At 37.2% G+C, this 13,271-nt stretch overlaps 1 protein-coding gene and 1 pseudogene across 18 annotated transcripts in view; both read left to right on the top strand.

The window, feature by feature from the left end:
- Synrg (synergin gamma) overlaps positions 1-13,271 on the top strand; it is a 72,913-nt gene that overhangs the window by 23,070 nt on the left and 36,572 nt on the right. For all 18 annotated transcript variants that reach the window (XM_071602994.1, XM_071602995.1, XM_071602996.1 and 15 more), the window contains 5 exons: positions 2,216-2,412; positions 3,180-3,428; positions 6,849-6,982; positions 9,758-9,876; positions 10,298-10,360. In XM_071602994.1, coding sequence (XP_071459095.1) covers positions 2,216-2,412; positions 3,180-3,428; positions 6,849-6,982; positions 9,758-9,876; positions 10,298-10,360 — 762 coding nt within the window. The remainder of the gene's footprint in view (positions 1-2,215; positions 2,413-3,179; positions 3,429-6,848; positions 6,983-9,757; positions 9,877-10,297; positions 10,361-13,271) is intronic.
- On the top strand, positions 4,213-5,431 carry LOC114104210 (glycosaminoglycan xylosylkinase pseudogene; annotated as a pseudogene).

Below are 13,271 nucleotides of genomic sequence, written 5' to 3' on the forward strand. Positions count from 1 at the left end.
TGACTATAATATACTTTTATTTCTAAAATCTTTCTTTAGTTATCTTTCAAAGACATTGTCAAATATTTATTTCAGAGGTTATCAATAACTTACCAAGAACTATACGAATATGTTTAATGTTATATTCTGAATTCTCAGTGATTAGGTAATATTTTTAAATATTCTTTGTTATGTGATACTATATGAAGTAAAAGACCAGGTGGCATCTCTTTTATATTGCTGTTTACTTTTTCCTTTTTGTGTATTATTACTGCTTAGCATTAAAAAAAAAAAAAAAAGGCCTACTAAAGTGCATGTTGTAGTAGTACTCAATTGAAATAAGGAAATGGTCATTTTTAGCCATGACTGATATGCATAAATTAATGACTATTACAGCAGCATATGTTAATCCTAATATACTGTAACTTGTGAATTTACTTTATTTTTCCAACACCTTGAAAGCTAAAGATAGCTTTCATTAGATCTTAAGTTTTCTGGGTTGGCTAAAGTTGTTCTTCATTTGATTAAATAAAATCATGCAAGAGTTCTGTAGCTGAACTTCTTTTTGCAAGAAATTTGGTAATGTCTATATTACAATGACATAATCAAAAATTAAAAGGTTAATTATTTTAAAAATGGGGTCTCAATTTTACATAAAAATAATAAGTTTTCTTTCAACTATCCATTTTGTGTCTTTTTCTCTTCCTCTTTCTTTAAGCCTTCCCCCCAAAAAGCAATGAGATTTTGAATATTTTTTAGTTTTATCCATTTTCTGCCAGCTTATTTCTTTTTTCCTCCTCCTTCCAAACATATACACATACTTTCTTAGTTAAAATGTGTTTTTTTTTTTTTTAATTGTAGATGATACCTTAATTTTGTTTATTTTTTAACGTGGTGCTGAGGATCGAACCCAGTGTCTCACACATGCTAGGCAAGTACTATGCCACTGAGCCACAACCCCAGCCCCAAAATATGTGGTTTTATTGCCAATCTACTAACTTGTAATCCATATCCATTTTTCGAAAAAAAATTTTTGTTGTTGTTGTAGATGGACAGCATGCCTTTCTTTTATTTGTATATTTTTATGTGGTGCTGAGTATCAAACCCAGTGCAAAATATGCAAGGCAAGCGCTCTTCCACTATAGTCCCAGCCCCCCATATTCATATTTATGATCCTAGGTGTAAAGTTTTTGTTTTAAACATTTTTCTCTGCCTCTCTTAGCCCTACTGACCTTCATTTCCATCAATTCCTCTAACTAGGCCTGCCAGATTTAACATACAACATACAGGATGCCTGGTTAAATTTGAATTTCAGATATACAGCAAATAATTGTTTAGTGTTAGTATGTCCCATGTAATATTGCCTTTTTTTTTTTTTTGATACTGGGGATCCAACCCCAGGCTGCTAACCACTGAGCCCTTATTTCTTTTTTATTTTGAGACAGAATCTTACTAAGTAGCTTAGGGCCTTGCTAAGTTGCTGTAAGTTTCTGAGGCTGGCCTCAAACTTGCAATCCTCCTACCTTGGTCTCTGAAGTCACTGGGATTATAGGTGTGTACCACCACACCTGGCCAGTGTTGGTATTCTTTATCCTTGATTGGTCACCCTATCTCTAAAGGCCTTTTCTACTTTGTCCTTTGAAAAACCCATGTGATTGTGAAAAACTCATCAGCAGTCTCTCCCTTTTTTCAAACACTGGTTCTGTTTTATCACTTTAACTACAACTGGATTTTTCCTTGAAGGCTGTATTTCCAGAGCATCTTCTCCAGTGGTGTTTCTTTCATAGCCTCTGATTCACTGGGCCAGGAGAAAGGTGGTGTTGGTGTTATTCTTTTTTCCAATTGCTATGTTTAAACTGTTTCCACCAGCATCACTTACAGATTCTTCTTTTTTAAAGTCCAAAGCATCTGCTTATAGCACATTCATCTTTGTATGTTGTTTTTATCCAGAAAAATACAAAAACATCGTTACAGTCTTCTACTAAATTATGAGATGTTTTGTTACCTTTAGCCCTAAATTTTTAGCATTAGGACCAAGCCTCATTTCTCTGAGCTCCATACCCTAGTTGTTAGATAGTCCCACTTGAATTTCTTGATAGCTATTCAGACCCTGATGTGGCTTCAATTCTATTAAAACAGTTTGATTTAAGATTATTATTGTACACCAACAATGACAAAAAAAGGATTGACCACTTACAATATGTTTACATTTATAATCTGTTTTTTCCTCTACTAGATGCCTATAAGAAAATTTTAGAAACCACAATGACTCCAACTGGAATAGATACTGCTAAACTTTATCCCATTCTGATGTCATCTGGACTTCCCAGGGAAACTCTTGGACAGATATGGGCCTTAGCTAATCGAACTACACCTGGCAAACTTACTAAAGAAGAACTTTATACTGTTCTCGCCATGATAGCAGTAACACAGGTAGGTGATGTTTCTTAAGATAGCTCAAATAAACTTGTAAATATAAATTGAAAGAATATTAATCCTTTTTAACTGTCTTTGTAGAACTCCTTGTACACCAAAATGTAGATCACTTTTAATGTACAATACTTCAAAAATGTTCAGTTCATGTGGTGCACATATTAGCATAATCTTTTGTTTAAGGACTATGTAATGTATGAATATTCTCTGGCCTCACTCTATTCCTTTTAAACTTGAAAGTTGGTAATAGGTGGACAGATTACTCTCTCTGTCCTTCAAAGTCTTTTTACAAAATTCCTTTGGTACAGATAAAGTAGTCTAAGTGTGGTAACAGTTTTTCTTATAAAATCATTTAAAATTATTTGATGATAGCAAATTAACTGAACTTGTCAGAAAGGGAAAATATTGGAATTGATAGGTGTTAGCCACTTTTTTGCTGAATATTAGGTTTACATTGCCCTTGTTACTTATTTTCTTGTATCAAATTCATGAGTTTTGGGAATCAGAAAAAGAGAGTGAAAGCAATATGAAGACTTCAGGGGTTTTTTGTTGTTGTTGTTGTTGTTGTTGTAGATGAACACAATATTTATTTTTATGTGGTGCTGAGGATCAAACCAGTGCCTCACACTTGCTAGGCAAGTGATCTACTACTGAGCCACAACCCCAGCCCAAGACTTCAGGTTTTACCTTTAGGTCTCTCTTTACCGTATATAAATTGTGGTTTGTAATCCCCTAAAATGTGTCCCTTTTCCTCCTGTTCCATATAGAGGGGTGTTCCTGCCCTGAGTCCTGATACTTTAAATCAGTTCCCAGCTGCTCCTATTCCAACTTTAAGTGGTTTTCCTATGACACTGCCTACCCCGGTGAGTCAACCAACTGTGCTACCTGCAGGCCCTGCTGGCTCCATGCCCCTCAGCCTTGGACAGCCAGTCATGGGTATTAACCTTGTTGGACCAGTGGGTGGAGCTGCAGCCCCCGCTCCTAGTAGCTTCATGCCAACTTACTCAGCAAATCAGGTAAGTGAAGAAGCTGTGTATTCCAAATAATCACAGAAAGTGCATCTAGACAGGTTTTAACTTTTCATTATTTAAAACCACGAGGAAATTTATTAAGCATTAAGATGTTTGAGTTTTGTTTTGCTTGTTCACTTTTTTTTAAAAATTTTTTTTATTGTTGAGGTCTGTTTTTATATGTGCTGCTGAGAGTCGAACCCAGTGCCTCACACATGCTAGATAAGCACTCTACCACTGAGCCACAACCCCAGCCCTTGTTCACTTGTTTTTGGTACAGGGGATCGAACCTGGGGTGCTTTACCACTGGGCTACATCTCTAGTCCTTTTTATTTTGAGACATTGTCTTGCTAAGTTACTGAAAGTCTCATTAAGTTACTGACACTGGCCTTGAACTTGAGATCCTCCTGTCAAGTCACTGATATTACAAGGGTTTTTTGAGTTATGAGTAAAGGGATATTTGTTATAATATTGTTAGAATAAAACAATAGAAAAGTTGACTGTCCAAGGAGCCACAGTGCTGGCGGCGGCTGTGGGCAGTGAGAGCTGCGTGTGCTGCCCCTCCCCGGTGGGGACAGCCAGGCCACACTGCACGCACTTCACTGCACTTCACCGCACGGCGGTGCGGGCGACCATGGAGTGAGCGTAGGGCTTGACAGGAATTGACAGGAGGCACTCCAGTGAAGAAATGGACTAGTGTGTGTAATCATGGAATCTCCTTGCTGACCATCACCACCTGCTCTCCTTAATAAGTGAGAGAGTGGGTTAGGGGAGGAAGAAAAGGGTCACCATGAAACTTAAGCAGCGAGTCATGCTCTTAGCAATACTCCTTGTCATCTTTATCTTCACCAAAGTTTTCCTGATAGACAACTTAGATACATCAGCTGCCAACCAGGAGGACCAGAGGGCTTTTCACCGAATGATGGCTTGCGGGTGGAGCTGGCACCCAAGCTGGACCACACCTTGGAGTCACCAGGGAGATTGCAGCCCAGGGGGTGGTACCCTGAAAAGTGTTCCCTGAAGAGACACCAGAGCTGGGAGCAATCATGCATGCCATGGCCACCAAGAAAATCATTAAAGCCGATGTAGGTTATAAAGGGACAGAGCTGAAAGCCTTACTGATACTTGAAGGAGGACAGAAAGTTGTCTTCAAACCTAAGCGGTGTAGGCGAGACTATGTGGTGGAAGGGGAGCCATATGCTGGTTATGATAGACACAATGCAGAGGTAGCAGCCTTTCATTTAGACAGGATTCGGGGTTTCTGCCAAGCCTCCTTGGTGGTTGGCAGTTTGTTAATCTACGGACAGAGATCAAGCCTGTTGCTACGGAGCAGCTGTTGAGCACCTTCCTAGCTGTAGGAAACAATACTTGTTTCTGTGGGAAATGCTACTACTGCCGAGAAACAGAGCCAGTTTGTGAAGATGGAGACACAATGGAGGGATCTGTCACACTTTGGCTTCCAGATGTGTGGCCTCTGCAGAAACACTGACACTCCTGGAGCAGGACTTACCAAGAAGGCAAATTGGCCAGGTGGGAGTATGATGAGAGCTACTGTGTTACTGTGAAGAAAACGTCCCCATATGACTCAGACCCACGCCTCTTGGACATCATTGACACCTCTGTCTTTGATTACCTGATTGGCAATGCCAATCACTATGAGAGCTTTCAAGATGGTGAAGTCACTAGTATGCTTATCCTTCTTGATAATGCCAGAAGCTCTAGGAACCCCTTGCTGGATGAGAGAAATATCCTCACCCCTTTCTATCAGTGCTGCGTCATTAGGGTTTCTACCTACCAACAGACTGAACTACCTAAAGAATGGAGTGCTAAAGTCTGCCTTAAAATCTGCCATGGCCCATGAGCCCGTCTCCCCCATGCTCTCTGATCCTCACCTGGACGCTGTGGACCAGTGGCTCCTGAATGTACTAGCCACCGTGAAGCAGTGCACTGACCAGTTTGGGATGGACACTGTGCTGGTAGAAGACAGGATGCCTCTGTCTCACTTGTAACTTTCAACAGAAAATAAGTGAAACTTATTTTTTCAAAGATAGAGAAACAGCACAATCAATTCCAAATGGTATGAGACGGCTTTGGAAGTGGCCAGCAGCAGGTTCTGGTGGTAGAGGACAGGGTGGCCTTCAGTGTCTTTGTTGTTTGCTGTAGTGGAAGCTAAAGCAAAGACCACAAGTGTTAAGAGCTTGGATGATCCTGCAGAAACACCTTCCAGCGTCCTCGGCAGTTGCTCATTTCTAGCAATGGTCATCAGCATTGGTCAGTCTGTGTTCTCATACCAAAGGACAAACAGGTGTGACATTTGGATAAGTGAATGCTGGGATTGCTTCCAGAGTGTGTGTTTTGAGGTGAACTTTGCAGTCCTTTTTCCACACCTGTGAATTTTGTGGAAATACTATACGATCTCTTGTATCTTTTTTACCAAGACTAGTCTAATTTGAAAGCTTACTGCCTCAAGTTAAATATTATTTAAAAGTAAATGAAAGATATGCATGGAAGGTTGTCTGTGTTATATAATTACTTTTTTTTTAAAAAAAGTATAGAACCATATAAGCCTATTGTTCTATAAAATAAAAGGACTTCTAACAGTACTTTTTACTGGAATGTATGCTGAGGATCCAGTGTTTACAGTTTACTTTATAAATTTATGTGACAGGTTATGCCATATTTGCATCACTATTATAATTTAAAATATGCATAAAATGTATTTTAAAGATGACAGCCTCTCAGTAACCCAAATAAGTTTGATTAGGCTATTTTTTTAGATGTTGATGGACCTTTATTTTATTCACTTATTTATATGTGGTACTGAGAATCAAATCCAGTGCCTCTCACATGCCAGTCAAGTGCTTCACCACTGAGCCACAACCCCAGCCCCATGATTAGGCTTTTTAAAAAAATGTATAGATTAGCTTTTTTGGTCAATCTTCTACCATTTATACTAGAAAGTATCTAAAAATACAAAATAGGATTCCTGCCTTAAGCACTTGAGTTGATGTTATATCTAAAATGTATTCTACTGAGCTAGAGGTATAGTTCATTGGTAGAGTGCTTTGCCTAACATGTGATCCCTAACACCACAAACACACACACAAAGTGCTCTTCTAAAATTAGGTAGTTATAAATACAGAATTTTTTTTTTGATTTTTTAAAGTTGGTGCATTATAATTATAAATAATAGTGGAATTCATTATAACATGTCCATACATGCACATAACAAGATTTTTTTCAATTCCATTTTTGAGTACTTCTCCTGCCCCCTCTCTCCCTAATCCCCTTTCTCTACTCTACTGGTCTTCTTTCTATAAATTGGGAAATTTAAATCACATTTTTTGAGGTTGACAATTGGAGATTTGTTGTTTACTTATTTTATCAATGTGATGCTTTCTATTTAAATGTCCTTTCTAAATCTAGGTGGGAAAGCCAGAAGAAGATGACTTCCAGGATTTTCAAGATGCTTCTAAGTCAGGATCCCTTGATGACTCATTCACTGATTTCCAAGAGGTACCTACTTCTTCAAAACCAAGCAATTCCCAACATGGAAACAGGTAAAAAGGAGCTGAATATATTTAACATTGTATTTCATCATTAAAGAGGCATCCACAATAGCAAGCCTAAGTAAGAACAGCTAAGGTGACTTGCTCTAATACTTTACTTGATTATTCCTTCTTTATTCATACTTTTACTCTTTGAACTTCACTGCTCTTTGTCCACCTTAAACTTTAGCAACCACTTTGGCAGTATTTTTACATAGGAAATGGACATTATTTGTCTTAAAAAATGTAAAAAGTCATTAAAGTGTTAGAAGTAGACTGGGATAGAAAATGTTAATCAGTCAGAAAATGTTCTTAGTTAAGAGCAGCCCCAGTTATGGGAAGCCTTATGATTCATAGAGCATCTTAGGAATAAGAAGTGGCAGAATGAGGGCTGGGGTTGTAGCTCAGTTCAGTGGTAGAGCGCTTACAATAAAGGTATTGTGTTCATCTACAACTTAAAAAAAAAAAAAAAAAGTGGCACAGTGAGAGGGATTTTCAGCTGCTGTATGATATCCCTTCACCTGTGGCGATAATCCTGGTGTGAGATTATGAGAGATATCCTAGAGCTTAGAGTTAGACACTGAACAGTTTCTACCTGAGGACCTGGTTCAACTCCATGTTGAACTGGATATCAGAGTCAGAGGAGAGAGAGCAATTGAGCCTTCTGCTAAGACAAGACTTTTGGAAGACAACTGACCATTCAGAACATACTGTGTGCCAGGCACTAGAGGGCCTAGAATAATCAACAAAGCAGACACGGGGCATTGATGATAGAAAAATTCAAAAAGATTAAGATCTGGGGTTCATCAGTTTGTTTTATTTTGTAGAGATCAAAATATTTCTTTTAGATGTTTGTATTTAGTAGAGTGAGCAACTAAGTGAAGCTATGTACCACAACCAGGTAGAGTGATTACACAACAAATGGATTCACTAAAGAAAAAGCAAAACAGGTTTTTCAGGGCCAAATTTTTAGCTTTACCATCCAATGGAATGCAGGTTCTTAAATTTTAAAACAATGTTTCTCTCTCACTTGAATACTTTCATTAGAGTTAAAGAGTAGAAGGGGGCTGGGGTTGTGGCTCAGTGGTAAAGTGCTAGCCTAGCACATGTGAAGCACTGGGGTGATCCTCAGCATCGCATAAAAATAAGTAAGTAAAATAAAGGTATTGTGTCCAACTATAACAAAAACAATATTTAAAAAGAAAGTAGAACTGTTTTCATGTTTAAGACAGATAATAACTACTATATATAACTGGCATAAACATGCTCATGGTGATTAGTCTTTTTAATAACTTCAGAGAAAGAACTGAAATGAAACATTCATTTGCAGCATGCACAAAATTATAGTCTGAGTCAAACCCTTCTTGGCTAGAATTTTATTTTGTTGATTTCAATCAGCAGTACTTCATTACCCTGATGATCCTCTTTTTTTTCCAATTATGTGGATATAGTTTTAAAATATATTCAATTAAATATCACAATTAGTAGAAAGATTTTACTGATGAGCTTTAAATGACCATAGCTAAAATTGGAGGATCATGAAAAACAAATAGATCATCCAACTTTGTGGGGTTTTTTTTAAGACACTAATTACTTTTATTCCTATGTAACATTCTGTGCAGTGAGCTGTAGTTTAATTACTTATGAAACTTAAAAATCCACCTAAAGTATAGATGATAGCCCATTATATTTTTCAAGATCAGATATGTAGCAGCTGTTTGGTAGTGATGTGAAATTTTAATATTTGATGGCACTAAGTCCTAAAGCACTGTGGACCCCTATTAGCATGCATGAGCAAAAGCCTGGTTTTTACCTTGCTTGTAGGCCACTGATAAGAAGATTTAAATGACTGTGGAAAGATTTTTGCCCTAGGGCAAAGAATTCAATAGAAATCCATTTATATACCTTGCATGTGTGGTATTGAATGACACAAACTGGTGGTAGAATGTAGTCATTCATATGTAAAGGTTGTTCTTCCAGGGAGCTGCCCGAGTCTGATAAGGGGGGAAAAAAGCAGTGCTTTTATAGTATATGTTTAAGCCTTCCAAGAATTACCCACCCAGATACTACTCATTACATTATTTTTCCAGCCAGGGAAAAATACGACCACAGGCAGAAGTATCTTTATCTAATTTTGAAGTGATTGTTGTTTTGCCACAAAGATAGCTTCTGGAACTGCTGATGTGATCCTTGTAAAAATGCAAATTGTATTAACTCTGCTGCTGCTTATCAGATGTATGAACTTCTGCCAGAAAGCAGTGCAGTATGATCAAAAGAAGAACAATTTATATGTTGGCTTAAACAACATTTCATAAATAGATTTATATCTTAACTATTCCACCTCTGCACTCTGAATCTCTTTTAGAGAATAATTTATATTGAGCTTAACAGAATTTATTTTAAGATATTAGGTATACTTATTTTGAGCAGTTGACTTTCATAGATTTATGGACCTTAAGTAAACATTGTGGAAGATGGCTATTCTTTAATAATCTATTTCCCTTGCCATTCAAATCATTATTATGCTTTAAAGAGATGCTTAGATGTTCAATGTAGATTTGACCCCTCTTCAGTTAATCAAGAAAAATTGTGTTTTTTTTTTTTTTTCAAGAAAAACATTATTTTTAGTCATTTGTGGTATGTATATATAGTTTCTGGCTTTTAAAGCAGAGAGCCATGAGTTGTAACTAGGTAATTTGCTTGCCATTTTAATTCTAAGCTCCTATTTGATAACAAGGGAAGGATTGAATGTTCTGGTCATTAAGACATTTTCTTTTTTCCTTTTAGTACTCCATCTCTGTTGATGCCAGTACCTGGAACTAAAACAATGGTTTCAACGGATAAATATGCAGTATTTAAAGGAATTGCTGCTGACAAGTCCTCTGAAAATACTGTTCCATTTGGAGGTAAAAATAGTTTGTAAATTCATGAATCTTTGAATGTAACATTTAAATTATATGAATCTTTAAATGGTGACCTTTTATGTTAAACATATAAAATGTGGGTTATGATGTGGCTCAGTGGTAGAGTGCTTGCCTAGCTTGCCTAGCATGTATAAGCCCTTGGGTCCTATCTACAACACCGAAAAAATACACACACAAACCCACACACGTATGTATGCGTACGTATATATTTATAATGTACGATACAAGTATTTTACATATGTGTAAACATACATGTATGGATGCAAATGTGTGTATATATACACATATGTAAAATGCTTGCATCACGTGTTAAGTATATTTGGTTAACCCAATCTGCCTTATTTCCTTGAGATGTAATCTCAAGTTTTCTTTCCATAATTGAGCTACTGTCTTTCTATTATAGAGCCTGGTGATAAGTATAGTGCTTTCAGAGAACTGGAACAGACATCAGAGAGTAAATCTTTAGGTAAGTTTTTGAATCCCTAAAGGATATATTGTTTCTATTGTTGATGAAGAGAATTTTGATGTTTCTTTCAGTAACATTTCTCACTTCTGAACATTATTGTATGTATGTTTTGGAGGAAAAAAAACTGGCTAGGTAGAACAATATGGTGTAGTAGTGATTTTGGGGATAGATATTTAAGCTAGAAATATTTTAATTCAGAAACCTTCAATGACTATCTACCACGTTTAATAAATGTTTTGATAGAGTATGGGTAAGGAATTATCTTGTGGAAGAGGGACATTCCTTTCAATGTTGTGGTTTTGAAAATTAAAGGTGGACACAGTGGTGCATACCTGTAATCCCAGCAGCTTAGGAAGCTGAGGCAGGAAAGTCATATGAGTTCAAAGCCAGCCTCAGCAACTTAGCAAAGCCCTAAGCAACTCAGCAAGACCCTATCTCTAAATAAAATAAAGGTATTTGTCCATCCACAACTAAAAAATATTTTTTTAAAAAAGGGGGAGGTAGGGTAAGGATGTGACTCAGTGATTAAGTGCCCCTGGGTTCAATCTCTAAGGGAAAAAAAAGATTAAAAAAAAAAAAATTAAAAGAGGCAAATGTGGTTCAGTTATTGGGAATTCTTTTCTAAAATTAAGAGCAAAGCTCAAATCACTGCTCTTTCATCTGAAGACAGTATATTCTCTTTCACTGGAAGTCTGCAAGCCAAGTTGGAATCCTGTCTCAAAAGGTCAGCTGTGACCACTTTAGTTTATGGTTATGTTCGAGAAGACTTGAACTGTTCAAAGTGCATGTGGACTGTGCAAAAGGTATCCACCAGTCTTTTACTTTTCAAGGTTTTTTCCCTGTTACTTTTGTAGTACCTGGCACTGTACGTATGTGTGCACACCCATGTGTGTACATTAATTTCTAAATCATCATCTGGAAAGAAAACATTCTAGAATACCTTTATTAAAAACAGCTCTGAAGTTAAGCTCAGTGGTGTACCTCTGACTTGGGAGGCTGAGGCAGAAGGATTGCAATTTTGAGGCCTGCCTCAGCAGCTTAGTGAGGCCCTCAGCAACTTAGTAAAACCCTGTCTCATAATAAAAGATAAAAAGGGCTGGGATATATCTTAGTGGTAAAAATACCCCTGAGTTCAATCCCCAATAGCCGCCCCCCCCCAAAAAAAAAAAAAAAAACTGTGATAAAGCAGTCACTATTATATATCATAAAGTAGATACAAGATATTTTACATTCACAGAGGTGTGATATAGTGCATCTATAACGCAAGAGGATATAATTAGAAGGCATTGAGACTTAATCTACTTTTCTCACAGAGGGCCCAAAGTATGGTATGTCAGCTTTGCTAAAGAAATGTCTCTTAAGATTTCTTTTCATAGTAGCACAGTTCTAAGTACTTACTACTCTTCAAGAACATGAGCTAAAAATCATTTAAGATTTTTATTGGGTTCATATAAAGAGGACCAAGTGCAGGTAAGCAAGGCTCGGCGTAACTACTGTTTGCTAAATCTGCCATGTTTGAATGGTGAGAGCTCCGTGGAAGAAAGGGGAGCATTTCTAGCATCTGAGGCCACAATCAGAACACAGCATCATTTCAAACAGAAGCAGTAGCTGAACAGTGCCCAATGGCTATTTCTATGGATGCTAACATCAATATTTAATTATTCTGGGCTGGTGATGTAGCTCAGTATTAGAGCACTTGTCTGGCATGCATGAGGCCCTGTGTTCCATCCCCAGCACTGCAAAAAATCAAATATAACAATAAAATTTAGTTGTCCTCTCACTCATAACGGAAGAAGGGGAGGTCAGTTACTGTCCTTGGCTTGTGTTTGACTCAGTCATCACTACTCAAAATTTTCAAAGTTGTCTATGAATTAATGAGAAAGATGAGAGAAGAGGTTATATGCATGTGTCTCTACTATCTCTGATAGAAAGGCTTAAAAAAGAGTAAAAAGAGAATATAGAATGATCATTTGAGAACCACATGTAAAAACTGAAAGCTAATATTTGTGGCTAAATCCTGTGATATACATGATGTATATGTAGAGTTTAGGTAATCTATAGGTCAAATTGTGTCCTCTACAATTTAACTGTGTATGTTATGGAATATATATGCTCTAATGAGGCATATATATTTCCTTTTAGAAACAGTGCCATATTCTACCTTTATATACTAAATGCTCAAACTTGGGACATCCTTCATCAATTACTTATTTCTACCCTTCTGTTTGGGATGGGAAGATTTTATAGCAGTAAGGTAGATACGGTACATGCTATACTGTTTGAACATCTCTAAAAGGGGAAAGCCAGCCAGGCACAATGGCACATGCCTGTTATCCCAGGGACTTGGGAGGCAGAGACAGGAGAACCACAAGTTCAAGGCCCGCCTCAGCAATTTAGTGAGACTCTATCGCAATAGAAAATGAAAAGGACTGAGAATGAAGCCCAGTAGTAAAGTATCCCTGGGTTCAATCCCCAGTACATACAAAAAGTTAAAGCCACTTCTTAGAAGAATATCCAATCCCTTATAGCTCCTAGGTTCCAGAGGTATTTCCTTGTGTTTGTCCAAGCATTTAGGGTGTAACAACTATTTCTTCCTTAGTGTCTGTATTAGGTACTAGGAGTATAAAGATGAACCCTAGAGGAACTTTTGACATGTTTCATTTACTCCTAGCAGTGCTTTCTTCAGCTCTTGAGCCAAGGCAAGTTTGGATTAAAGACCACTGATTTAAAACATCTAGGTTCTTTGGGTAATTTGGTGTTAATGATCATGATATATATGTTATTCCTTTTAAAGACAATAGGGAAATACAGCAGTGCCACCAAAATGTAAGCAGAACCTTAGTCCTGCTTTTTCAGACCTTAACAAAGTCCCAAATTGTTGTCATTTTTGTTTGCTTGCTATCTTTTTTTA

This window comes from Marmota flaviventris, chromosome 17 (assembly GCF_047511675.1).
Source record: "Marmota flaviventris isolate mMarFla1 chromosome 17, mMarFla1.hap1, whole genome shotgun sequence".
Classification (NCBI taxonomy): Eukaryota; Metazoa; Chordata; class Mammalia; order Rodentia; family Sciuridae; genus Marmota; species Marmota flaviventris.